General features: G+C 42.1%; 1 protein-coding gene across 5 annotated transcripts in view; it reads right to left on the minus strand.

Moving 5' to 3' along the window:
* Nucleotides 1–26,493, minus strand: part of DIP2B (DIP2 acetate--CoA ligase B (putative)) — a 226,647-nt gene that overhangs the window by 4,418 nt on the left and 195,736 nt on the right. For all 5 annotated transcript variants that reach the window (XM_086713406.1, XM_025930846.2, XM_086713405.1 and 2 more), the window contains 14 exons: nt 22,393–22,502; nt 22,190–22,270; nt 18,458–18,581; nt 17,123–17,244; nt 15,779–15,890; nt 13,203–13,312; nt 12,586–12,716; nt 10,798–10,966; nt 9,599–9,769; nt 8,515–8,576; nt 7,279–7,336; nt 5,176–5,250; nt 3,520–3,697; nt 1,607–1,730 (listed from right to left, as the gene is read on the minus strand). In XM_086713406.1, the coding sequence (XP_086569532.1) occupies nt 1,607–1,730; nt 3,520–3,697; nt 5,176–5,250; nt 7,279–7,336; nt 8,515–8,576; nt 9,599–9,769; nt 10,798–10,966; nt 12,586–12,716; nt 13,203–13,312; nt 15,779–15,890; nt 17,123–17,244; nt 18,458–18,581; nt 22,190–22,270; nt 22,393–22,502 (1,627 nt within the window). The remainder of the gene's footprint in view (nt 1–1,606; nt 1,731–3,519; nt 3,698–5,175; nt 5,251–7,278; nt 7,337–8,514; nt 8,577–9,598; nt 9,770–10,797; nt 10,967–12,585; nt 12,717–13,202; nt 13,313–15,778; nt 15,891–17,122; nt 17,245–18,457; nt 18,582–22,189; nt 22,271–22,392; nt 22,503–26,493) is intronic.

The raw sequence follows: 26,493 nt of genomic DNA on the forward strand, positions 1-26,493 counted from the left end.
GTCTGCGGTAGCCAGGTGTCCAAAGAAGCATAGGGAACGGCTCTTCAGGGGGGAGAGAAAGAATGACGTGGATGCCCACATGGCTCTAGAAAGTGAGAGGACAGTGATTCCTGATGGCCTTCCCTTCCTTTGTTTCTACCTTTCTTGAGACCCAGAGAGACTTTGAGGAACCTCTGAGGTAGCTAGGTATTCTTTCCATTAACTCTCTCTTTTGCTTAAGTTTTTGTCTTTTTGTTTTCTTTTTGCAGAGTTTCTGCTATTTACAACAGAAGAGTTTTGACTAAGATAATATTCTTAGGGCCAACAGGAAGGGAGTGGACCTGTCCTTATCTGAGCTTAAAGTGCCCCATACAGGTGTCTCTTCCATCATGCCATAAAAGTGCCATAAGGTAGAAAGTTGCCTTACATTGAGTGGGACTACTGGGTTAGGCTTGTGATATGCAGTGTTAAATGGCTTTAAAAAACAGATTCCATCATTAAAAAAAGGTACACAGCCTTTGGTTTCATTAGAGGTTAATCATGGCACCTCACTTCTCTGTATTATTCTTATAACTCACGGGCATTGTTCAGGTCTGGGGACAGACTCTGAGCAAAGTGAATGAAAATACTGACAAAGAAACATCTAGAAAGTATGAGCAACCATGAAAAGAACTGTGGCAATTTAGCATAGGTAAAAAACAAAAAACAAAAAACAACCAAGGAAGGACATACTACATTAAAAATGTGGAAAAGGGCGCCTGGGTGGCTGTCTGTTAAGTGTCTGACTTTGGCTCACGTTATGATCTCGCTGTGTGGGTTTGAGCCCCACATCGGGCTCTGTGCTGACAGCTCAGAGCTTGGAGCCTGCTTGGGATTCTGTGTCTCCCTCTCTCTCTCTCTCTGCCCCTCTCCCGCTCATGCTCTCATGCTCTGCCTCTCTCTCTCTCAAAAATAAACACTAAGAAAAAACTAAAAAACCTGGAAAAGAAACTGTAAAGATTCTGTATTATCAAGAATCCAGAATGAAAGCCAGGTAAAAACTAAAGAGTTTTAATTTTAAGGAATTTCTAGTCAGTATGAGGCGGGATGGTCCTTTATCAGGGAGAATGTGGGGGAAATTCCTACACTGAGAAGGAAGTTGGATGAAATAATAATGATGCTTTTCATCTGCTTATCATTTGACAATTTGTGAGGCACATTCTCATTTGATCTTCACCATAATTAGGCAACAGCAGAGAAAGTATTTTACATGAGAAAAGCTGCCTGGTGGGAGAGCTGGGCCTTCAAGCTGGGTCTTTTGAACTTCCAGTCATGGTTCTTTCCACCTTATGACACCCACTTTCTAGAGGCAGATGACCAGTTCGATCGCTTCCAAAGGTAAGAGTCCATCCGTAGAAAGGACTCAACCCCACGATGGTTCTATGGAGCCTGTCTCAGTGTCTCCACGGCCTCCTCTGCCACAGCAGATGGCACACCAAGACAGGAAAGAATCGGTCCATTTATTTTCTTACTCCTTTAGGAGTTCTACGTCTGTTGGTGCTATTGGGTACAAAAGGCTGACTACTTAGATCAATTTAATGGACGCTACCGCTGAGGTGGGGAACCTATTCCGTGCAGGGGAATTTACCATTCGGCAATGCTCCTGTGGATCCGGGACACTGAGGTCTCAATATCGATCGGGTGGTATCGTAATCCTCTCAGCTCCAGCGTTTCGTCCAGAGCTCCCACCACATATAATGCATCATGACGCTCTGACAGAAAGAAAAAGAGAAATTTGGTTCATCAGACATAAGGAGTACGATGCAATGGTGGAGTTCAGGGCACAAGGTCAGACGGCCCGCCGTGTCCCCTGACTCCACCGCTCACCAGCTGGGTTAACTTTGAGCAAATTACTGGAGTCTCCGGTCCTGTTTCCCCCTCTGTGAGACAGGGAGAACTCTAAATGGCTGCTGCGAGTATTAAATGAGATAGTCCATGTAAGGGAGTTCCCATGATGGCTGGCACATTGTAAGTGCTAAAAAAAAATTAGCCATTATTACTATTATTGCTGCTGCTGCTGCTGCTACCACCTCTACGTCCCAGGAATTGTGCCAGTGCTGGGAAGCAAAGATGACAAAACACAATTCCTGCCCTGGAGACACTTACTGTCTAGTGGGGAAACAGACACACAACAAGTACTCCATCGTGATGTGGTGGGCCCGGTGCGGGCGTAAGGTTTGAGGTGAGCAGAGGACACCCCCGCCGGAGCTCAGCTCGAGGCTTCCGAGAAAGAAAAGCTGAAACCAGGCTGAGCTTTTACGGATAAATAGGAATTAGCCAATGACAGCTGGGAGAGCGGTGGGGTGGGGGGTGGAGAAGATTTGAGAGGGTGAAGAAATGAGCACGTGTTGTGATCCCCAGACATCTTCAAGGAGTCCAGGTAGAAGGAGCAGGATCACAGAATATGGAGAGACTAGTCCTGGTTATTAATAGGCTTGTAATCCAGCTGGAACTTGGAAGAAATCCTTTTTTTAAAAAAATTTTATGCACACACTGTATATACGTAAGGCTACATGGTTTATGTCTATATAGAAATTGCATTTTGAAGCAAGAGATGATTTTGCTAAGTCTACTGAATATAATATTTTCAGGAAAAGGTAACATTTCTGAAAAATTGAGGAAAACAAAGTGTTAGAAGCTGTTGGGGAGAGAAGGATGAGGAGGTCCAGCAGGGTTCCCATCATATGAGAAGAGCTCATAAAGACTTTGACTGCTCAAGGTCACAAAGCAAATGGCAGACAGAGGTAGGCTTCAAAGCCAAGGGACCTGGGGAGGGATAACTTCCTCTTGTCCACGAAACTCGGAAGAAACTGTGGCTGCTGGTCTCTATGGACCGGGCACAAGGAGCTTAGGAGAAAGGACTTGGCTCTAATTCAGGCCTGTAAAGTCCAGTGAGTTATATCAGTTCTTGAAATGCACGACACAGTTAGCACTGGGCATTTCAACATGGCCATTAATGGCATCAGGAAGAAGATGCTGAAGGCAGGCAGCAGGGACGCCAAGACAGTCAACTAAAGAGAGGGTAATGGGGGCTGCCTACACCAGAGCCTTGCCAAGCAGTCTGGTATCTAACGTGAGGTGCCGAAGGGACAGAGCGCTTCAGCAAGACGGCTCCTCCACATCTGCTCCCAAAATGGGATGTGGGAGTAGAAGAGCTATAAGATGAAACACCTGTCCTAGGAGCTTGTGCAGGGGTAGGATTGGCTCCATAGGGGCCGAGGGTGCACGGTCTGCCAGGGGCACTCGGTCGTCATCAGGCATATCTCCACGGCCGTCGGCCATGCTACCCCGTAGTTCAGAGATGCTGACGTGGTACCCTGGCGCCTGCATCCCAGGGACTCTTCAAATGACTATAAATTCATGTATGGGTTTAAGAATGGCAGAAGGGAATAATGGAACACACACACTCCACAACAGAAAGGTAGGCTGAGGAAGGCCAGCGGGAGACACTGGCTGAAACACAAAGCAGGCAGAAGGGCGAAGCGTTGCTGAGGAAGCTACCTCCAGTGGCTGCTGTGAGCTCGGTCCGGCGGACAAAACCAAGGTATCCTGTCCGAGCCCAGAGTGTCTGCGCAGCATCCCCAAAACTGAGGCGAGTGTTGAAATGATCGGCTTGAAGAGTCTCACTATCATAGATGGTGTAATAGCCACTGGCTGTGTGGGGACTGTTCACCCAAATCTACAACAAGAAAAAGGCATAGGTCACATTTCACCAGGAACATAGAACTGTAGCAATTCAATTCTCTTGGGACAGTTGTTTTTTTTTTTCAATTCTCACTTTTATGTTAACAACAATAACACCACAACAAGAAAGGCAGCTGACACTTACCAAGTGTTTCCACTGTGCTAAACAGAGAGGTAAGTACTTTATATGCCTCATCCCCATCAATCATGACACACGTGACAATACAGTTACACACTATTATTATTCCTATTTTACAGATGAAAAAATGAGTTAAGGAACTCGCAGAGGATGCAGAAACTACGAGACGCCCACCCAAGCCTGTACACAGGCTGCAGCTACAGCTGCACAGGCCGTGCTCTTAACCACGATGCTACACTGCCTCCCTGGCTGGCTCGTTTCTCAACCACGTCCAGAGCTCCACAAACGCAGTGGGGTTCGTTTCTGCGCTTCTGAAACTCAGGTATAACACCCTCAGGAAAACACTATAGGGTATTTGAATTTACAATGTAAATATAGCAAGAGCTAAAAATGGTAACACTAGTATTTCCTGAGAACCCGTTATGTGACAGGCACTGTTCCATGTGCATAACAGATCTAGGTATTCATGTATTTAACTGTCACACAATTTCATTAGGTAAGTGAGATAGGTGCAATTATTATTTATGGATGAAAGAACGGAGGCTCAGAGAGATTACATAGCTTGCTCAGTAGTTAGAAGCTGGTAACCGGCAAGCCCAGGCCATCTGGCTCCTGCACCTCTGACACTCCTCCCAGTAAACTACGGGATGCAACATCAGTGCCCCTCAGATATTTGAGGGAAGAGCAATTCAGTCTTTTACAAAATCTTTACAAAGAAGAGTCTTTATACTAATACAAAGATACATTTTAGAATAGAATATAAAATTTTAATGAATTTTAGGGGCACCTAGGTGGCTCAGTTGGTGAAGCATCTGACTTTGGTTTTGGCTCAGGTTATGATCTCACGGTTTGTGAGATGGAGCTCTGCACAAATAGCATGGAGTCTGCTGGGGATTCCCTCCCTCCCTCTCTCTGCCCCTCCTCCGCTCATGCTCCCTCACTCTCTCTCAAAATAAATAAACTTAAAAAAATTTCCACGAATTAAAAAAATTTAGTATTTGTGGCTCCTTTCAGTTCTACTACTTAATAGGTGAGAACAGATAGGATTTGTTCGATTTGGCAAATAGGATTTGCCATTTTCCTTTTCAGCTAAGGGAATGTCAGTGGAGAAATCTGGGAGTGGTTCTAATCTGGGTGCCTAAATCTTCTCTGCATCCTGGTCTCAACCTCCCTCTTTTTAGTCTCAAGCCTTACGGAGGAAGATGGAAACTCTTTAAAAGACGAAAATTCACAGTGGAGGAAAAGCTAAATCCACAGTTTCACTGACTTCTCGAATACGAACCCTAAAGGCTTTACTGCCGACTTTTCAGAGTAAAGATAAAAATGACACATACCTCTCCAAGGTGAGAGTCTCCTACAGGCCCTTTGGTCTCAGGATTAACAATAACCACTTTCACTCCAGGTAAAATCTGAGAATCAAAGGGAAAACACAAAGACTAAATCAAATCTAGTGATCCCTAGAAAATGCAGTCACCCCCCCACCCCTCTTCTAGTGAGGTGAGGGAGTGCACAAAGACAGGGGCTAATTGATGTGATGCTCCCTGGACTGTCCTCAGTGGAGACTAGAGATACAATAAGATTCATCCTCAAAAATAAACCAGGGAACCAACCAGTCTACCTTCTCTTCAAAGGGTTGAGAAATTGCGGCCAGAACCATAAGACTAAGGGTCTGCACTCATGTGACTGCTCCTTCTCATGATCTATTCTGTTCACTGGTGTGACTGCAGTAAAACCCCTTAAAGCAGAAAGGGCAGCAGGGAGGGACTGTCCGAGAGGCTTGGCTCTGATCTACAGTGAAAGCCAGTTAGAGGAACTTGAAGAATAAGAGAGGACGGTGGCAGTGTAGCAGGAGAATCGATCCTGACCCTGGGATCATGAGAGACATCACATGCTTGGGATCTCCCTCAGGAGAGAAAAGGAAGAACAGGTGTTGGCTGTGAGAATGGCTCACAGCTTCTCTGGTTACCCATATTCTGTCCCTTAAACCTCCTTTTTCATCGTGGGTTTCTAGAGTATGAGGTTAGTTGAGAAGTGCTACAGTGATTATCTGGGCTCATACACCTAAGACCTCAAGGAAGGAAGAGAACAGATCGTTTACGCGGGTCTGGGCCAGGCACTGTGCAAAAGCTTCTGAGGCTCCCAACCACTAGCTGAGGCAGATGGAGATCTGACAAGATGGTAAGATCAACCCAACTCCACTCCAAAGAGGTTAAATGGAAGAGAGAAACTGGAGCGAGCACCTCGTGGGCTTGATCCGCTGCTTGATAGGTTGTGCAGGATTCCTTTCTTTCTTTATAATTTCCCCCTCTGCCTTTCAGAATTACTAGAAGGAATTCTGAGGCATCATCGCTATGTCTTCAAAAGGGTGAGAAACTTGATAGCTTAGGCTGGTGTCTGATCACCCTTAGTAAATTGTTCAGAACTGCTCCAGACTTAATGCTGTGTCCCTTCAAAATTCCTATGTTGGGTTGCATGTAATCTACCCAGATCCTCAATGTGATGGTATTAGGAGCTGCAGTCTTCCATCATGTGTGATAATACAGCAACAAGACGGCCACCTATCAACCAAAAGTCCCTCACCAGAATCTGATGGTGCCTTGATCCTGGACTTCCCAGTCCCCAGAACTGTGAGAAGTTTCTGTTATTTATATGCCACCCAGTCTATGGTATTCTGTGACAGTGGCCCAAAAGGACTAAGACAATAACTGTGTCCCTCCTTGAACATTTTAAAGCATCATTCTAATCTAAGAAATCTTATCCCCATAGACACTCACTCTATATGTCTGTAATCTCTTTGTCATTTTGATTTCTCTCTCAATTTTAAATACACGTATGTCTTCCCTGATCTTCAACCACACCTCACTACTCCCCCCTATTTTTCTCCTCGTAACATTGACAAAAATAGAGTTGCCTCTTGTTCATCTCTCCACCTTGAATATAATGAACAGTGAATTTTACTAATTTGTCAAGTAAGAATAACACGTCAGTTGGATTAAAAAAAATCCGTGGATGAACACAAGGGAAGGGAAGCAAAAATAATATAAAAACAGGGAGGGGGACAAAACATAGGAGACTCTTAAATATGGAGAACAAACAGAGGGTTGCTGGAGGGGTTGTGGGAGGGGGGATGGGCTAAATGGGTAAGGGGCATTAAGGAATCTACTCCTGAAATCATTGTTGCACTGTATGCTAACTAACTTGGATGTAAATTAAGAAACAAAAAAATCTGTGGAAATTAAGAAGTTCGAACCTAGAATTCTTCGTATCTATGTACCCATACGAATTTCAAAGTCTTAGTGGAGTTAAAATTATTGAATCATCTCCAGATTTCAATTAAGTTTTTCCCCAGGTACTAATCTATTATATAGCTTCAGTGTTCTTTAAAATGAACCACTTCCCCGGGAGACCACCTTCCAGTGGTTAACAGAACAAATTACCTTTCCAGACTCTGAGAGGAGTAAACTCTGAGGGGCACCCCTTTCCACAAGACGAACCCTGTAGAAGAACAATATTTAATTTATAGATATGTGTGTGCATATATATATCTATCTTTAAAAAAATGGCTGCCCCACGTCTACTACAGCTATATATTCTATATACTGCCCTCCTGAGACCTCTATTTTGTCTCTCCTTATGCTAGAACAGTTTCTCAAACTCGGTATTAACATTTTGGGTCAGAGAATGTTCGACTATAATTTTTTGTGAGGGGCTATCTATCTTGTGCATTACAGGATGGTTAGCAACATCCCAGGCCTCTACCCACTAGATGTCAGTAGCAACTCCCTTGTTGTGACAACCCAAACCGTCTACATTGTCAAATGTCCTCTGGAGGGCAAAACCTCCCCAGGCTGAGGAACACTGCGCTAGAGAGATGATCTACCTGTGCACGCTGGGTCAGGGTCACGGGGACATCAGTGAACACAGCCAAAGTCAGTGGGACCTGGGAAAAATGTCCCAGAGCCCTTTAGGACTCCGTGGGATAGAGCTAAAAGCCTATAAGCTGATGAGGAAGAAGGCTTTTATTCCCGGGGTTTGGATAAAGTGTTGTTTCAAAAACTCTACTCTGCCTCATTTATCTTGTCTGTTCCACCTTTTATTTTTAAACTCCCAGAGGAAAGAGTCTATCCATTTTGGTTCATATCAAATATTACAAAACATTTTTACACAGACAGGAACGAAGTGTTACATTTAAATATTAACGAACAGCGCAGCAACCGTGATAAAACTTTCTCCTTACAAATATAAATCTTAATCAGGTATTAATAAAAACTAATTCCTTCCCTCTTCCCAACCCTCCCTGGAAGATACAAACAAAAGGAATGAGGGAAAAGTGCTGGCTTTCTTGAGGCTCAGAATTTTTTATGCCTAGGAGCTCCAACAGAGGGGCGCCTGGGTGGCTCAGTCAGTAAGGTGTCTGACTCTTGGTTTCAGCTCAGGTCATGATCTCACAGTGAGTTTGAGCCCTGCATCGGGTTCTGCGCTGACAGTGTGGAGCCCGCTTGGGATTCTCTCTCTCTCTCTCTCTCTCTCTCTCTCTCTCTCTCTCTCTCTCCCCCTCTTGCTCCCCTCTCCCACTTGAGCTGTCTCTGTCTCTCTCAAAATAGATAAGTAAATGAACTTAAAAAAAAAAAAAAACGCTCAAATAGGGAGTGAACATAATAAATATACTGTACCTGTCATGTCTCAATGATTTCAGATCTACATATACAGTAGTTGGATCAGGCCCTGAGGTTCCCTAAAGAAAAATAAACCAATGTATTGTTCACTTAAAATTTAAATGAATTGATTTCCATATTTCACATCCTCAAATCAAGAAACAGATAATTTAGCCATTTACATGAAAAATCCAAACTCTATTTTGAAAGCTCACCCTCTCTTCAACCAGATGAGGTAGGTTTGCAGTCAAAACCTGAAAGAGGCTCATGGCCTCGTGTTTCTCTCCCTCCCTCCCCTGAGAGAGTAGGCCAGGGGCCCGGTCACAAGGGCTAGAACAGCCCTGAAAGGTTAGCAGGCTGAGGAGGATCCTCATCCCTGGACTCCAGGCAGAGATGACACAGGCCAGCATCCATGGGATTCTCAAAACCAACACTGGCCCAAGTGGACAGTGATGGGGCTCCATCATGATCAGGCTACTTGAAAGTCACTTGCCTGTAGTCACAGAAGCCCTGAAAGCACCCACCCCAGTATGCCATCTTCCTTTACTCTCACTCTTGTCCATGCCTATATTTACCACATTAGCCTCCAAGCTACATAAAATCAGACTTAGTTCTTTTCTGTTATTTACCCACCAAGAGTAACATGGCAAAGTTGCCATCTGGCTGGAGAAAAGAATACAGGTTTATTTGTGCTTCCTTTGTTTAAAAAAAAAAAAAAAAAAAGGAGGAGACAGAAAAACAGAAGGTAAGATATTAATAAAACTCAAATAAGACTCAAAAATCTTCTTGATTCATCATCATGTACCATTAAACTACTAGAGTAAACATTTATATTGGTGCTCAATTGCTGGGCATGGCTCCAAGCGCGTGCACCTAGTAACTCACTGATTCTACAGAATGATCCCCGTGAAGAACAATACTATTATCTTCATCCTACAGGTGAGCAAATGAGGCAGAGTGAAATCCAAATGATAAACTTGCAGTCCCAGAGCAAGTAAGTGTAACTGGGCTCATGCCAGGCTGTCTGGCTTTGAAGCCTCTGCTGTGGGGCACCACACACTTCTCCTCCATTTGTTACCAAGGAAGATTTCATGAAAGTCACCTGTAAACATATCGCTACATTGACTCTTGATCCAAAAGTGGTGCTGACAGCCCGAGGGGACAGACCAATGTCTTTGAAGAGCTTGGAGAAGGACTGCTGGAGGGCAATGCGGGGCCGCTCCTCGGCCACAACCACACACGTTCGGATGCAGGAGAGGTTGATTCCTCTGGTCTGTAAGACGCCAATGGCACAGGAGCTCAAGTTAGTAGGATCAGGAAAAGAACTGAATAGGTAGGGCCATTGCTCTATCTCTTTGGTCAGGAAAACTCAAGGAACTGTGTCTTCTCACCTCAAGACACCCAGAGAAAAGACAAAAATTTTTAGAAACGCCAAGGCATTCCACTAAAATCACTACCCACTGGTAAATCTGTTCATTCTCTAATTCTTTCTGCTTTTATCTAAGAATCTTAGGTTCTTCAGCAATTCATTTTTATACCTCCCCATTTCTGTGCTTTAGATGTCTATTTCAAAATGGAGAGGTGGTACTGAGAGAAAAAGAAATCTAGCACACTGGAGATCAAATCTTACCTCTCTCTCTTTTTTAATGTTTATTTTTGAGAGACAGAGTGTGAATGGGGGAGGGACAGAGAGAGAGGAGACACAGAATCCGAAGCAGGCTCCAGGCTGTCAGCATAGAGCCCGATGCAGGGCTCGAACTCATGAACCATGAAATCATGACTTGAGCCGAAGTCGGATGCTTAACCGCCTGAGCCACCCAGGCGCCCCAAATCTTATCTCTTTTTTTTTCCTTCTTAGGGTCATAATTCTTTATTAAATAAAAGTCAGTGTTTTTGAACTCTCTCCTATGCCGGTCAGATGTATCATCCCTGGATACAAACATAAACGAGTTGACCCTTATCTTTGGGGCAGTCTCCAATCTCTAATATTCTGAGGTTGCAAATTCTTTTGGAAAAAGTCCTATTGGAGGTCCCAGTTGTCTTTCACCTTTACATGAAGTCATTTTCATTCAGCTTCCCGACTCGTTTCACCTTCTTCTCCATAAAGGAAGAGTAAGATTCAACTTTGAAAGAGTGCATTACATTAGAAAAGGGAAGAAATAAACTTCCCGAGGTTTACAAAATATTGACTGGCTAGCAAAGAACAGGCAGATATGCCTGTTAACCCCTACTTAGGTATCATCATGACTGGCCCATTTCTATAAAACCTCCCTGGACTGGCTACTTGGAGTTGCTTCTTACCTTTAGCACCTCCACTTGGTTTCCAAGCCCTTTGGTGCAGAGCTCCATTACTGAATAGGAGCAGAAAGTGTCTCTTATTTTGTATTGGTTGACAGTGGAGAGCCAGAGGAAAAGGTTGTTTTCTAACTCCATAGGAGGAATTAAGATGGACTGGTGACCTGAATAGACACTGCAATGAAAAAAGGCAGCAGCTGACATTATCAATTCATCCTAGATATCTCGATGTTTTACAACACCATCCACTCAACAAATATTTACTGAGCAGGAAGGGCAGTGTAGGGTCATATTAGACATAAAGGTTGAAGAGTCAACCTTGTTCCTGTCCACCTCACAAGACACAATAACTAAAATAAAGCAGACTGTGGCATGGACAGTAACTGAGATGTGAAGATCATAAAACAAAGAGCAAGTCATTCAAATCAGGAAAGCTGGGGCAGGGGATGTTTCGCTGAGTAGGCATCACTTGAGCTGGGGCCTAAAGAATGACCAAGAATCTGACAGTGGCTGGAGGAAACGGGGGTGATGGTGAGAGCATTCCAGGCAGAGGAACAGCATATGCAAAGGAAAAGAAGCACAGATGTATGTATATGGTGTGTTTAAAGTCATCAGAAATAGCATCCTGGTATGAAATCCTATAGCATAGGATGCATGAGGGAGTGGTGCGAAGTCTGGCCAGAAGGGTTGGGGCCAAACTGTAAAAAAGTATAATTATTGTATGAAGGAGTTGAGACTTTACCCAGCAGGCAGTCGCTGCAGCTTTAAGCTGGGGCAAAATTAGCACCATGGAGAGAGACTGGAGACACAGACACTGATGACAGAGACAGTTACAACAAGTGAGAGATGATGAGGGCTTGAATCCCGACAGTGCAGCCAGGATAAAAAGAAAGGAATGACAGAGTCACATATTATATGTATAATCTACTGCCATGAATCCTCAACTTCTTAAACCTGTGTATAGATCCGAATCCCGAGGAGCCCAAGAATCCTGTATTTATAAAATACAGGAAATTGTGGTTGCTACCTCTGGAGATCTAAGTTAGTAAGTCTGGAGAAGGCCCATTAACTTGCCTTTTTAAAGACCCCTATGTGATTCTTATGTACAAATAGGTTTAAGAACAACTGAGACACAAAGGACAGGACACTTAATTGGATGTGAGACATACAGTTGAAGACAATGCCCACGTTCCTAGTGGGCATTATCTAGGTGCCCCTAAGGTGAATGGTCCCATCCTAACAAAGATGAGGACACACAAGAATGCCAAGCTGCAGGTGTCTGTGAAGCATTCATGGAGATGTCCACCGGGGAGATGAAAATGCAGGGCTGAGGTACGGTTCCCTGGGAGGAGTGGGGATCTGCTATTCCATAAGACACAATCTGGCCAGGACAGGCATGCCACTTTACAGCCACACGCTGTCATCCAATCTCATTATATTCCTTCCTGCCAAACCTAGGGGGTGCATTCTGGCTGTCAAAGCATGACATATTTCACCCAAGTATCACCCTTCTACTTGGCTCTGCTTCTAAAATGAGGATTACAGGATGGAGCAGAGAGCAAGTAATAAGATCACTGACATACAAAAGTATGAGGCATCAAACTAACAGACAAGAAAGAAAGGGAGGATAAACAAAACTAAATGAACTTTGGAGATCCTATTTAGGTGTACACATTCTGGAAACATCAGCATTTTATTGAAACATTACCAAATTAAGGGAGCAGAAGGAAGGATGAGATGGTTATAGCCCCAAAGACATCCCCACTCAGTCCTTCTTTGCTCTTCCATTCCTACCTGCAGAGACACCAGAGTGCAAAGCCAAGTCCACAGTAAGGGTCAAGGCAGATGGCGATCTGCCGAGAAGAATACAACTCACACTGGAGCTTGACGGCTCTACAAAGAGCATTGACTGCAGAGTGGGACATCTGGAAAGTAGGGAACACGGAACAGGATGGAACTGGCATCCCACAGGCAGAAAAAGTCTCTAATGACGGTTTTGAAAAATTTTAATTTCCCCCAAACCCCTCCAAATGATGTATGTACATTTTTCATTGTTTCAAAAAGCCTATCTAAGTCTAACATATTCTTGTTCCTTAGTCAATACCGAGTTCTATGAAATACGAACCTATGGCTTCATACTGGCTTTAACTGTGACTCTTATTATCTATTAGCTTCTAGGCCAGGTTTAGAACACTTCGTAACATAAATTCCTCGGGAAAACTTATTCCGGAAGAGCCAATGCTTTTATTTAAATATAGCAGGGACCTTTGATCCTCCGCCTACTGGTCTCTGGTACAACCAGTTGGCCTCCACATCTGAAGTCCTTGTGGCAGTGGTCATCTCTATTTTTGCAGCCCTGGCATTTTACCAGCATCCAGAGAGTGAGTGAGTACATATTCAGACTACTTTACCTTCACTCCTGTAAGCATGCCGGTTGTGGACACACTAAAATCAAGATATGCCAACATCTCAGGAGTGGGTGGTTTATACAACTGAGGTAACCTTTTCCTGGGTAAGTCATCTGCAATGAAAAGAAAAAAAACTGATGTCAATCAGACCCACTGGAAAGTGAGTATCATTGCTCTTCAACTGGCTTTCTACAGCTCTGCTACGGACAAATACAGCTTCTGGGATCTGCTAAGGCTTTGGCTTCTCGTATTTAACTGAACAGTTCATGTATGTCACTCCTAGAGGTGGGTTGAGGTTGAGGACACCAGTAGGTAATATAAACAAGCAAATCTACATCAGGTAAATGTATTTACTAGAAGGCAAGTGAGGAGTAATGTAACATGGCGGTAGAATACACGAACCAAGAAAGCAGGTCACTGGTGTTCAAATCCCAGCTCTGCCATTTACCACCAACGTGACCTTGGAGTTATTTAACCTCTTTGTGTCTGTTTCCTTATCTCTAAAATGGGAATGATACCTACCCTCATAGCAACTGTTAGGAAGTAAATTCACATAAAGTACTTCTAAAACAACTCAAAAAGCTTTCAAAGCCTTAGTTGTTAATCATGCTGTTTCCAATTTAAAGTTCATTATTTACAGATTAGTACATGCTACATTAATCATGGACTGCTTTAAAAGTCGTGTTTTTTTTTCCCCCAAGTTAACATGGTAGATTTTTTTTTTTAAATTTTTTATTTATTTATTTATTTATTTAAAAAAAAAAATTTTTTTTCAACGTTTATTTATTTTTGGGACAGAGAGAGACATAGCATGAACGGGGGAGGGGCAGAGAGAGAGGGAGACACAGAATCGGAAACAGGCTCCAGGCTCTGAGCCATCAGCCCAGAGCCCGACGCGGGGCTCGAACTCACGGACCGCGAGATCGTGACCTGGCTGAAGTCGGACGCTTAACCGACTGCGCCACCCAGGCGCCCCATAACATGGTAGATTTTTAAGGGTAACCTAGAATTAGGGAATTATCTTCCTTTGCTCATTTATTTATATACCTCTCCCTTCCTCGCAAATTTGCTTTGTACAGCGTGTCAAAACCAAGGATGTCAAGGATGTCTCTGGCCCCAACCATACCTCTTTAATGGTTCCTGTGGCTTTCTGGATCAAGAAACAATTGACTCTGACTTTTAAATCTCTGTATCGTTGGACACCCATCTCTAGTCAAACCAAAGACTTTATCTATCACCTTCAGCCCACTTTTGTATAGGGTAAGGTCACTCATGTTCCTAAAGAAACCTTCCTGTTGTCTGTAACAGCCCACAGCTCAAGTCTTCCTAAAATGTGACTGAGTCCAATAACCATAGGAGATCTTTCTGCATCATGAACATCAGCACAGGCCATTTGTGTTATATATTGTATACAACTGTGCTTATGTCCTTAAGTAACAAATGCAAAAAACTCTAGGTCAGCATCTGGCACACAATAACCACAAATACATGCCATTCCTGCATTTAAACCCACATAAATGTTCCTGAGATGGATACCATGTGGTACGTACCAAAAACAGGTAGAGAGGAGACTTCTGGGTAAGAGGCTGGGAACGGAGCCAAATAGACAGGGTTTGAGTTTTAGTTCCGCTCTTTAACCTCCCTATACTTCAGTTTTCCTATCTGTACAATAAATGAAACTCACACCTATCTAATAGGGTTGGTGTAAGGATAAAACAAGGGAATGTATGTTAGATGACTGACACATCCAGGGCTCAATAAAAGATGTTATTATGATTATGTGCAAGGTGCTTTACGTAAGTTATGTCATTTAATATCTACAACTCCATGAAGTGGTTATCACGACTCCCACTTGACAGACAGTTTTGCCCAAGTTAGTGGGGATACGCAGAGAGTAACAGAGTATCAGGATTTAAATATCACCCACTCGATTCCAGAGCACATTCTCCTCTTCCCTCTACCATCATTCTCCAGATATCGCCATGTCTTATCCCCACCCGCTTTTTTAGCACGAATGCCATCTAAAATTCATGCGCTTCAAGGTTTTTAAAGCACTTTCATGTTATGTTGCACTGGATATTCTCAACATATATGTGAGTCAGGTAAGGGTAGGTGGCATTTTAGGAAAGGGTAATCTCAGACAAGGTTATACAGAAAACAAGTACTGAGGCTTGAACTAGAACCAGGCCTTCTGACTCCTAGTCCAATGCTGTTTTAACTGTGTCACACCTGGAAGGCAAGGATCAGATCGTCTCAAGACTTTAAATGGCCTTACATGTGTACAGAGTTATAGTCTGCATAAAAACCTAACCACCGTTTAAGGATGTCAAGAGTAAGAGCGAGACACTTTCTGTCTCAAGAGCTCTTAGCATATTGTGATCTGCATCTTTGAGTCTGGTTGTTGTAGCATCCAGTCCTTTGGGAATGCAAGTGAACCGGACATGAAGTTTTGCCTCTGTCTTAGCAGGTGGAACGTGTTGCAACCTAAGAGTTGTGTAAACATCTTTGGCACGAGAATCTGGGAAATTTCAGGGAGTGTTCTTGCTTCTTTGACAGTTCTGAGGAAATCTCCCTTTCACCTGTGTCAATGATGGTTGGCCACGTTTTCACGTCCACAGCTGCTGCTGCCTCTCGGGACCTCAATAACCTCATTAAGGTCTGCGTGGTGAGAATGCAGGCTGCTTTGCTGACCTAGAAAACAAATGACAGAAATAAGCACCCAGGAGGCTTAGCCCCCATGTGGCACCATAGATTCTGGCTGCTGCTAAAAGCAACTCACACTGGACTAAAAAGCACACCATACTGGACAGGACAGTATTTGTTTTTCAAAGAACACACAATAGTACAATGGGTGGGTGTTTGCCTTACATTTGTCTTCCTAGAAATGTGTAACGCTGAATTGTCTCAGAAGGATGGACTTGTTCACAACAAAAGTTATTGTGTACAACAGTGATTCTCAAATATTTCATTGTTATAATCTCAGCATGGGTCCAAACATGTATTGATTTCATGAACACTATGATAAAGTAAAAATGTGGATTTTGTATGGCTCAGGGAACGAGAGGAGTCAGAGGATCATCTCTGTAGGAGTTCGTGTTTGCTGCAGTCTGGTGAATGGTAAAATTTACCCGACCTAGAACATATCCTGAATTTGAGGGACACGGAGATGTCACAAAAACGTAGCTCTCCTTCACACCTACACACGGAAATGCAAAGCGACCAACTTCCCCCTAAACTGTCAACAGAAGGAAACTGCCCTCCCTGCTGCTCTGGCCTACTTTGCAGAATGCAAAGAGGGCATTTTGCTGAAGTGAATTTTGTAATAAAATCATCTATGGTGAACATGGCCTTTATACTGCAGGTTTCAGTTGCTGACAGAGCAGCAGTTCTTAGAGAAACAAATGTTACACAAATTAGAATTCTGTCTCTTTGCTGAAATGCAAATTGTGATATGATGCAATACAGATTTATGTTACTTCCTTCAATTCTCATAGCCTCTAGAAACTTGTCATCTCCAGGGCAAGATCTGGGTACCTTTTAATACTATACCAAGTGAATTTATAAAACTAACCAAAATAAAAATGATCCATATAAATTTATGGCATATAAAATCACCTTGTGCAGAAAAAAATGGGAACATTTTTTAAGAAGGGAGGAAAAAAACCAAGTTTTATGGAGAATTAGTAACAATAGCTTCCTCCTTAACGTTCATAACAACACAATTCTGTACCGCACCAATGATCACTTTCCACATTCTTTCACTGAAATAATGCTAGTCGTTTTGGTCAGATAAATGAAAAGGAAGGGATTTTCGGGAGACAGATTTGACTTCCCACTTAACAACACTAGAAAATTAGCAACGATCCTTAACTGACTCTTGATTTTATGAGATGAGGACAAGGCACAATACACTTGGTACTTACATCAACAATCATGCGGACAGTGGGCAACGTGGCAGTAAGGTTCTGAGCGTGAGGAGGCCGGACAGTCACAGGTATGCACCCCGCGTACAGGCAACCATAGAACGCAGCTATTAGCTCGATGCCTGCAAGACAGAGACACTTAGCTGCCCACCATCGCTGAGAAACTAAATTTAAGGCAGATCTTCCAAAACCAGTTTATTAAATCATGTGCCAGATAGCTTCTTTGGATCGTGATTTCACGTGATAACAGCAGAAGAAATCTTTTAAATCAAGGAGGAACTGAATGTAGAGAAGGAAGCATATAAAACAATTTCAAACATACGGAGAAGCTAAGAATAATTAAGAAGAAAGGTAGTCAGAAGTAAAGAAAACTCTTGAAAGACACCTGAGGAAGATATTTTGAGGTCATTCTATTTGATATTACTTAGGAGAAGTAACTACTAAGTGAGTAGTTACTTTGAGTGAGTAGTTACAGGGAGTGCAACTCTGAGGGAGGCAAAATGTGACTCGATTTGAAGACTGAACTACCAGCACATGCAGAGTGGCCTCCTCTGGAAGTGCTCTGGTCCACCACCATGTCATTCACTGGTAGATGGAAGACAATCTCACAGGAACACCAGAGGAGGGATTCTTTCACTAGATGACCTTTTAAGAAAGCTTCGCGTCAGTGTAAATAAAATAGCAGAGTAAGAATCACAGAACAAAATGAACTGAGGGGGACAGAAGACCAGACAAGGCCAGATGTATGAGAGGGGTAGGTGACAGAAGAAGAAAAAAAAACAACTCAAATATTTCACCCAACGTTCTGAATATTTACACCAGACTGTTACCAAATAATTTCGAGTACCTCTCACAGTAAGAACATTATTACACTAAATTAGAGCGTGGAATATGAAAGCAGCAATAACTGAGGAATACTGAACATCAATCGGGATATAAAGAACGCAAAGTCAAAAGAGTTCACACACAATATTCAGGAACTGGGTGAAATGGTTCCATTCCTGAACACTCCTAGAAACAGAGCACCTCTTTCGAGGGTTTCCAAAAGTCAGAAAGTCTTCACTAATTCATTTGATATTTACCATAGCGCCAGGAACTAGGCTAGACACTGGAAATACAAGAGCAAATGCAGCAGACACAGCCCAGCAGACCCACGGCACTGCACAGCTCCAGGGGGCGAGGCTTGGTTCCTACGCTGGCCTAGGTGCCTGGGACTCCCGGAGCTGGGAAGTGCACAGCCTACATGGGCACAGATGGTGTCCCTGACTTCCTCAATTCTTCTATTTTGTAGTCTGGTAATGGACCTCGGGTCTAGTTTATCAACCCAACACCTACCAGGTGGATAGAGCAACACCACGTTGTCTCCTGCATTGAGATGCCCCTTATCACCAAGAACTGACGCAATCCTCTCTGCTCGCTTGTGAAGCTGAAGGCAACTGGCTGTGCACACTGTAGTTCCCTTTAAACAGAAGAAAGTATAAGTGGGTCAAAACTCAGGAAACAAAACGGCGACAAGCACAGCCAACTCAACATTATATCGGAAAGGCTTGTGCCTTGGTCGGTTGTCTGTAGCAAGTTATCCATACCAGCGAAAATTCCCTTGGTATTGAACGAAAGAACGTGTGGTAGTTTTTCTTTTTCTTTCTTTTTTTTTTTTTTTTATAATTTTTTTTTTTAACGTTTATTTATTTTTGGGACAGAGAGAGACAGAGCATGAACGGGGGGAGGGGCAGAGAGAGAGGGAGACACAGAATCGGAAGCAGCCTCCAGGCTCCGGGCCGTCAGCCCAGAGCCCGACGCGGGGCTCGAACTCACAGACCACGAGATCATGACCTGAGCTGAAGTCGGATGCTTAACCGACTGAGCCACCCAGGCGCCCCTAGTTTTTCTTTTTCAATGCTTGAAGGTATTTAGGGAATATCAGCATTAACCTAATTCAAACATACGTATTTATAGTCGTTTTTTGTTTAAGGTAGCTTCAAAAATACATAGGAATTTTTTATTTAAAGGAGGAAATAAGAGTAGAGGGAAAATAAAGGAAATAAAAGCAGAATGAGGGCGGGAGCGGGGTCAGGACAGTAACTGCTGGCCACGTGGCCATGTGCATTTGTTGTGCATGACACAAATTTGGCTCTGAGTTTTCTAACAGCAAAGATGTAAACAAGACAGGAACAGTGAATCAGAGTCCACTAGCTAATAATAAAGAGGAGCAGATCAGAAGATGGCCAACTATTCCTGATCCTGAGAATAATTCCTCCTGCAGGTCTTCATCAATTCCTTAGTGTCAATTCAAGTTTCACTGAGCTGGGCTTTGGGAACCCCTTTTGTGTGTAAAATAAAACACACGGATATGAAAGCGCGTGAAATATGAATGTGTAGCTTAGTGGGAAATTACAAAGCAAGCCTCTGTGTGAGAACCAGAATGGCATGAAAAAGACCACTGCCAGCAGTGCAAAAGCACCCCCAGGGATCTCCTTGGTCTAGTCCTTCTTTCCTTCCATATACAACCACTACGTTTGACATTTTCATCTTAATCACTGATTTCCTCCTCTTTATAGTGTCACTACCCATGAAGTATTTGATTTTATATAAATGTAATTGTGCTGTATACACTTTTGTGTTTTGTTTCTCTCTCAAGATTATCTTAAGAGTCATCTATGCCCTAGGGAATGGTGTAGTTCACTCATTTTTGTTGCTGCGTGGTATTCCACTGTATAAACATATAACAATTTATTCATTCATTCTGCTGCTGCTGGATAATATCATTCTCATACATGTCTCCTCAGGCATAAATATGAGTTTTGGCAGGGTGCAGACCTAGAAATGGAATTGCGGGGTCACTGGGTACGCCTATCTTCAACTTCACTACATAAAACCAAATTATTCTCTGCCTATTGTGCTAATACCACCCTATCTTAATTATTGTAACTTTATATCTCAAAAAGTCTCACAAGAAAAACAAGTTTTCCTGAGCTATTTCTTTTAAAAATAACCTTTAAATTTCAGTAATACAAGGGGTGCCTGGGTGGCTCAGTGGTTGGGCGTTCGACTTCGGCTCAGGTCATGATCTCACAGCTTGTGAGTTTGAGCCTCGCGTTGGGCTCTGTGCTGACAGCTCGGAGCCTGGAGCCTGCTTTGGATTCTGTGTCTCCCTCTTTCTCTCTGCCCTTCCCTTGCTTGTGCTCTCTCTCTCTCAAAAATAAATAAACTAAAAAAAATTTTTTTTTAAACTTCATTAATATAAAATAGCACATGTTCAAGATAGACCATCTGGAAAATATAGACAAGTAAAATATAGGTCAGATGTAACCACTACTAACATTTTGGTGTATATTTTCCTGGCTTTTAAAAAATGAGTTAGGTATTATATGTAAATTCACATGCAACATTAACAAAAAAACTTACCATATTATACTGTCTGCCAGAAGCTATAGGGTTCATTGGTTAATTAAGAATGTGGGCTCAGAAGCCAGCTGGGTTCAAATGAAGAGCTCATTTCCTAGTCCTACCACTTACCAGCACTGTGACCTCAGGGAAGTTTATTTTATGTCTCTGGGCCTCAGTGTCCTCAACCTCAAAATGACCTATGAAATATATAGCACCCAGAACAGGATCTTCAGTAGGTACTTGATTATTTTACTGAAGTTTTTTATAAACTATTTTTGCTACTTATACATCATGAATATTTTCTGCATAATCAAATATTCTTCTGTGGCTGCATAGTATTTCATGCCATAATTTTATATGCTATATTTTATTTAGTCAGTTGCCTATTGTTGGACATTAAGGTTTTAACCCTAAAATGGATATCCCTTTGGCAAAAGTCAGGGTTAAATTCTTAAGGCCATTTCTTACATCTTACAATATTCTTCTTTTCGGTCCATGGTACAGCAGCAAACTAAACCTTTGATAAAAACGGTTTTCTGGGCATGAGGGAACAATGTGATACGGTTATTAAGCTTTCTGACGGTTTGGGCTAATCCAAGGTAAAATATTAGAATATGCGGAATAAATGGACTAAATATATATCATTTCTCTAACCAAGAAGCAAATTTAAACTTATGCTTTCTAACAAATACCTGGGGTACAGATTTCATGGGGCTATAGCTTCAACTGTAGCCCAGCTTGGGAGTGGAGTGGGGAAGTAAGCAGGATTGACATCTTCTTACTGAAATGAGGACCCTAATGAATCCATGTGATTGGAGGGAAACCCACTTCACACAGAGGCAGAGCAAGCAAATCCCAAAGTTTTCTACCAGAGAGCAATGGTTCTGACGATTTTTAATGACTTTTCGTTAAGATGCACAGCATATTCCCCCTCATTAAATCCTATCACTACATAATCTCTGTACGAACTGTATAAAATATATCAGAATCTAGGGGGGTCTGGGCAGAAGGTGACCCTTTAGATAAGTCCCCAGGGGATTTCAATAGGCCCTCCAGTCTTCCCCCTATGGTGGCACATAATATTATATGCCATGGTCACAGTAATTTCAGCCTCTGATTCAGCCATAAAACAAATATCAGCATCTTCCCACACAATGCGTAACTTAAAAAATATAATATTCTGATGAACCATCTGTTATAAAGTAGGAGTTAAATGTACTTTTGAATAATTGTCAATTTGTTTTATATCTGTTAGCAATAAATCGTTTAAGTATATAGTAAACATAACCTTGTTTTAGAAAATGTTTCTCTAAAGTCATTTTCTTCCTGGGGGAAGTCAAAAAATTAAGAGTCAAACTGGGTAAAAGAAGGCATGACATAATGCATCCTATAATCTGTAGATCCATGGAGCTGCATTGCTGGCCCAACTGTTCCTATTGGAACTGAATAAAGGCGACTTGACTGTAACACAAGGAGAGCCAGCATTAAATAACACTCCAGGAGGTCTCATTTCAACCTTGAAGTGATTGCACAATTTATCCTCATATGTCAAAACAAGGAGGAAGCAGTAACTCCTTCCTGAGAGTTGACAATAGAAATTTTCTGATGAAAGAGATCACGAGTGCCTAAGATCCTACCACAATGTTCATCTGATTAGATATGCAATTGAATTTTTAATACCTTGGCATTTAACAGCATGAAGAGTACATGGTCAGGGGTTGCCTGGGCTCGCCACTGTAAAATCTCGGCCAGAAATTGGTGCTGAAGTTGTAAAACAGAAACAAGAATCAGGGTCAGTAATTCTGTGAAAGTTGGATAATACAGCTTCCATCTACCACCTGTCCTTAATCTGTTTATAAAAATCAACACATCTGAACACTTACCTTCCTCACTAAGTCATTCTCTTCAATTTGCCCAAGATCCCTTCCTGCAGCTTGTGCTATGCGTTTTCCAGCAACCAGATTCCCAACCATCACAGAAGCAGGGCCTACACCTGTAAGAAAAGGCAAAAATCAACTCTCTGGAGATGGTAACTCAAACAAATTCTTCCCGAAGTATTTCCAGACTGACCCAAACTACTTCAAATATTCACTCAACAATATAGACTGAGCATTCTTCTAGGCACTGGGAACACAGCAGCAAACAAGACAAACAGCTTATATTCTAGTGGGGAAAGGCAACCAATAAATACATACACAGGTAAATAATGTCAGGTAGTAGGAAGTGTTAGAAAAAAACAGAAGCAGAGACTGGGATTTGCAAGGTTGGAGGGGAGCAGGTGGGCTCCTGTATCTTGGGTTTAAGGGAGTTTACTCTCAGGTGACAGTTGGTTCCACTGGTTCCTACTGACAAATAATTTCATCAGCTCCAATCACAGTATGACCCTATAAGTGGGTTCTTCAGGAATCTCAGAAGTGCTTCATTAAGAGTGAGTAATGACATCCAGATTGTGGGACATTCTGGAAGACAACTGGCCTGGATTCTTCAAAAACTATGTCTTTAAGAGAAACTAAGGCTAGGAACTTCTAAGTTAAAGGGCAGCCTAATGCAATGCATGACCTTGACTGGATACTCAATTTTAAAAAATCTGCTATAATAAACAAGTGAAGAATTCTGGATACAGACTGTGTATTATTAGATGATAGCATTATATTAAGGTTAAATATCTTAATAGGATAATGGCATTGTGGTTGATTAGGAAAACTTTAGGAGAATTTTTTTTTTTTTCCTTTGGAGATGACATTACTGAACTTTTTAGGGGTGTAGTGTCGTGATGTCTGCAATTTATTTTCAAGGAGTTCAGTAAAGCAATGTTAACAATTGGTGACACTAAGGGGGAGTATATAGGTGTTCACTGTGGTATTCTTTCAACTTGTCCATAGGTTTGACACTTCCAAATAAAAAGGCAGAACTCTCCCTCTCTTCAAGAAAAAAGTGCTAGGATGCTGTATGCCTTTTTTGATGGTCACTTGAAGACTGTATCGTATTAAACTAGGCAGATGGCTAAAAGATAATAAAACTTACTGCCAGCTAAGTTTTGAGTAATGCTAATGCTACATATGAATTCATATTAAATATCTTTTATTACCCAGCTCTGTTGATCCTAAATGTATTGGAACAGCTGAAACAAAATCACTAAACTTATACACTTTAAATAAATATTTGGGGAAGTTTGGATAAAGGATGTTAGGGAATTTTCTGTACTGTTTGGCAACTTTAAGTGGGAAATTATTTCAAAAAGAAAAGTTAAAAAATTTTTTCAAATCAAATTAAAAAACTCAAGAAGCATAAAGTACTCCAACACTCTGCTGAACAATTTTTGTCTACAAAGTGTCTACCGCAATTTTCAGTAGAACTCCTTCCTAAGAAGAAGTGTAACTAGTTACAGATAGATCATATTGGAGATAGCCTTTTATATAGACAAGGACTCACAGTGTATCTGACTGTGTTAGCTACTCAAACCTGAAATTAGACTATAAAAGTTATAAAGGTGTGCCTTAAAAAAAATTTTTTTTAATGTTTATTTATTTTTGAGAGAGAGAGAGAGAGAGAGAGAGAGCGCGCGCGTGCAAGCTGGGGAGGGGCCAAGAGGGAGACACAGAATCTGAAGCAGGCTCCAGGCTCTGAGCTGTCAGCAGAGTTGGACGTGGGGCTCAAACTCACGAACTGTAGATCATTACCTGAGCTGAAGTCGGACCTTAACCGACTGAGCCACCCAGGCACCCCAAGGTGTACCTTTTTAAAAGTGAATTTTGGGGCGCCTGGGTGGCGCAGTCGGTTAAGCGTCTGACTTCAGCCAGGTCACGATCTCGCGGTCCGGGAGTTCGAGCCCCGCGTCAGGCTCTGGGCTGATGGCTCAGAGCCTGGAGCCTGTTTCCGATTCTGTGTCTTCCTCTCTCTCTGCCCCTCCCCCGTTCATGCTCTGTCTCTCTCTGTCCCAAAAATAAATAAAACGTTGAAAAAAAAAATTAAAAAAAAAATAAATAAATAAAAGTGAATTTTTCAGGGTAATATAAAACAAAAAAATAATTCAGCAGCAATTTCTTGAGGTCCTTCTTGTGCATTTCTTAAGTCTAAGGATCACAGAGAGTGAAAAATAACCAACAGCAATAACATCTAGAAGGCTAATTGCTGACACCTTGCTATACCTGTAAATACACCTTCTGATTTTTTTCCACAAAATTATATTTCCTGTGGCAAAGCTGTTAGTCATCAATCCCAACATCTATTCTCCTCTTCTTCCTTAGTAACAGAACCCCCAGCTTTAAGCTGGATAAGTAAATGCCTGGAATTAAGACTACATTCTTTTGTGGGAGACAAAATATATGAGGAAATAATATGTACAATTTCTAGAAAATATGTTTAAATTTTCCTTGCCTTTGTTCCCCCCACTTAGCTGGAATGCAAGAATGACGACGGGAGGTCAGGGGGCCCAACCGGGCCCTGAGGTGATATGCTGGGATGGCTGTGGCCTACTGTTTTACTTTCTTATAATCCTTCCTTTCCTTCCTGTTGTTTCTGTGATTACATAAGAGGAGCACACCTCTCTGCTCCACTGACTCTGGACATGGTCTGACTTGTTTTGGACAATGACATGTTAGGAGACATGACACAAACAGAAGCTTTAAATATGCTTGTGTGGTTTGGCTTGCCATCTTGCTTTTGCCATCTGCCTTGAGAAAAATATGGCCCAGTAGCTACTGGTCCCATGATGAGGAGACACATGGAACAGTTCTGTTCCATCCAAACCTAATGCTTTCATTACACAGGCAGATACCATGCCTCTGGGGGCTTAGGAATAAATTTTTTATGTAGGTTTTATCATTTAATAAAGTTGATTGAAATCTGGCTAGCAAAAGCAATGTTTTAAGCACCTACTGTGCCTCTAGGTGGCAACTTTTAAACATCTACTATGACATAAAGTTTTTGTTAAAAGAATCCTAGATTAAATGCTCTTTAAAATGGGATTTGACAGGGGCACCTGGGTGGCTCAGTTGGTTAAATGTCTGACTTCAGCTCAGGTCATGATTTCGTAGTTTGTGAGTTCGAGCACCAGGCTGGGCTGTGTGTTGACAGCTCAGAGCCTGGAGCCTGTTTCAGATTGTGTGTGTGTCTGTGTCTCTGTCTCTCTCTGCCCCTCCCCTGCTCATGCTCGGTCTTTCTCTCTCTCAAAAATAAAACACTAAACAAATTAAAAAAAAAAACCAGGATTTGACAATTAAGAGTACACTTACTGTTACGAACACTGAGTAATGTACAGAACTGATGAATCATCATATTGTACACTTCAAACTAATATAACACTGTATGTTAATTGTATTTCAATTAAAAAAAGGTACTTAACACATTAAAAACTACTTAAAAAAATGGGCTTTTATCCTATGACAAATGAACGTAGGACTTCAGTAAACCAGGATGTGAGGAGCTGTGTGTTCTATGCATCTGCCAGACGCTTGGGAAGGCAACATAGAGGCACTTCTTATACATTTCTTGATGAGTTACGTTCAGAAACTTATTTCCACAAGCAGAAACTGGTAAATACCCATATATACTTTAGCTCCATACCTACTGTTACTAAGATAAGGCTAGCTGATGAGCTGACAATCATATCTAGATAAACAACTGGGACATCATCTTCAGCCACCGGACGACTGAAGTAACCATTGTAGAGCAGAGTACGTTAACATTTTAATAATGGTAGAATCACGTCTAGAATAAAAATGTTCTAGAAAGTAAGTGGCTTACCTTGTATTTTATTATTGTACATCATGTTTACCTTTCAGCAAAAGCTGTCTTACAGAAATATAATTGCCACACTTACCCTTCCCTTCCTAAACTCCCCACTACCTTCTCTCTCCCCAACATATCTGGAGCCCAACATGCTGCTGATGTACACTCTGTTTGTCTATGTGTGCATGCACGTGCAAGTGGGTGAGTGGGTGGTGGTGGCGGGTTCTGTAAAGGCCAGATTTTTTGCCTCTTGA

This window comes from Puma concolor, chromosome B4, assembly GCF_028749965.1.
Source record: "Puma concolor isolate L17-30 chromosome B4, mPumCon1.1.hap2, whole genome shotgun sequence".
Lineage (NCBI taxonomy): Eukaryota > Metazoa > Chordata > Mammalia > Carnivora > Felidae > Puma > Puma concolor.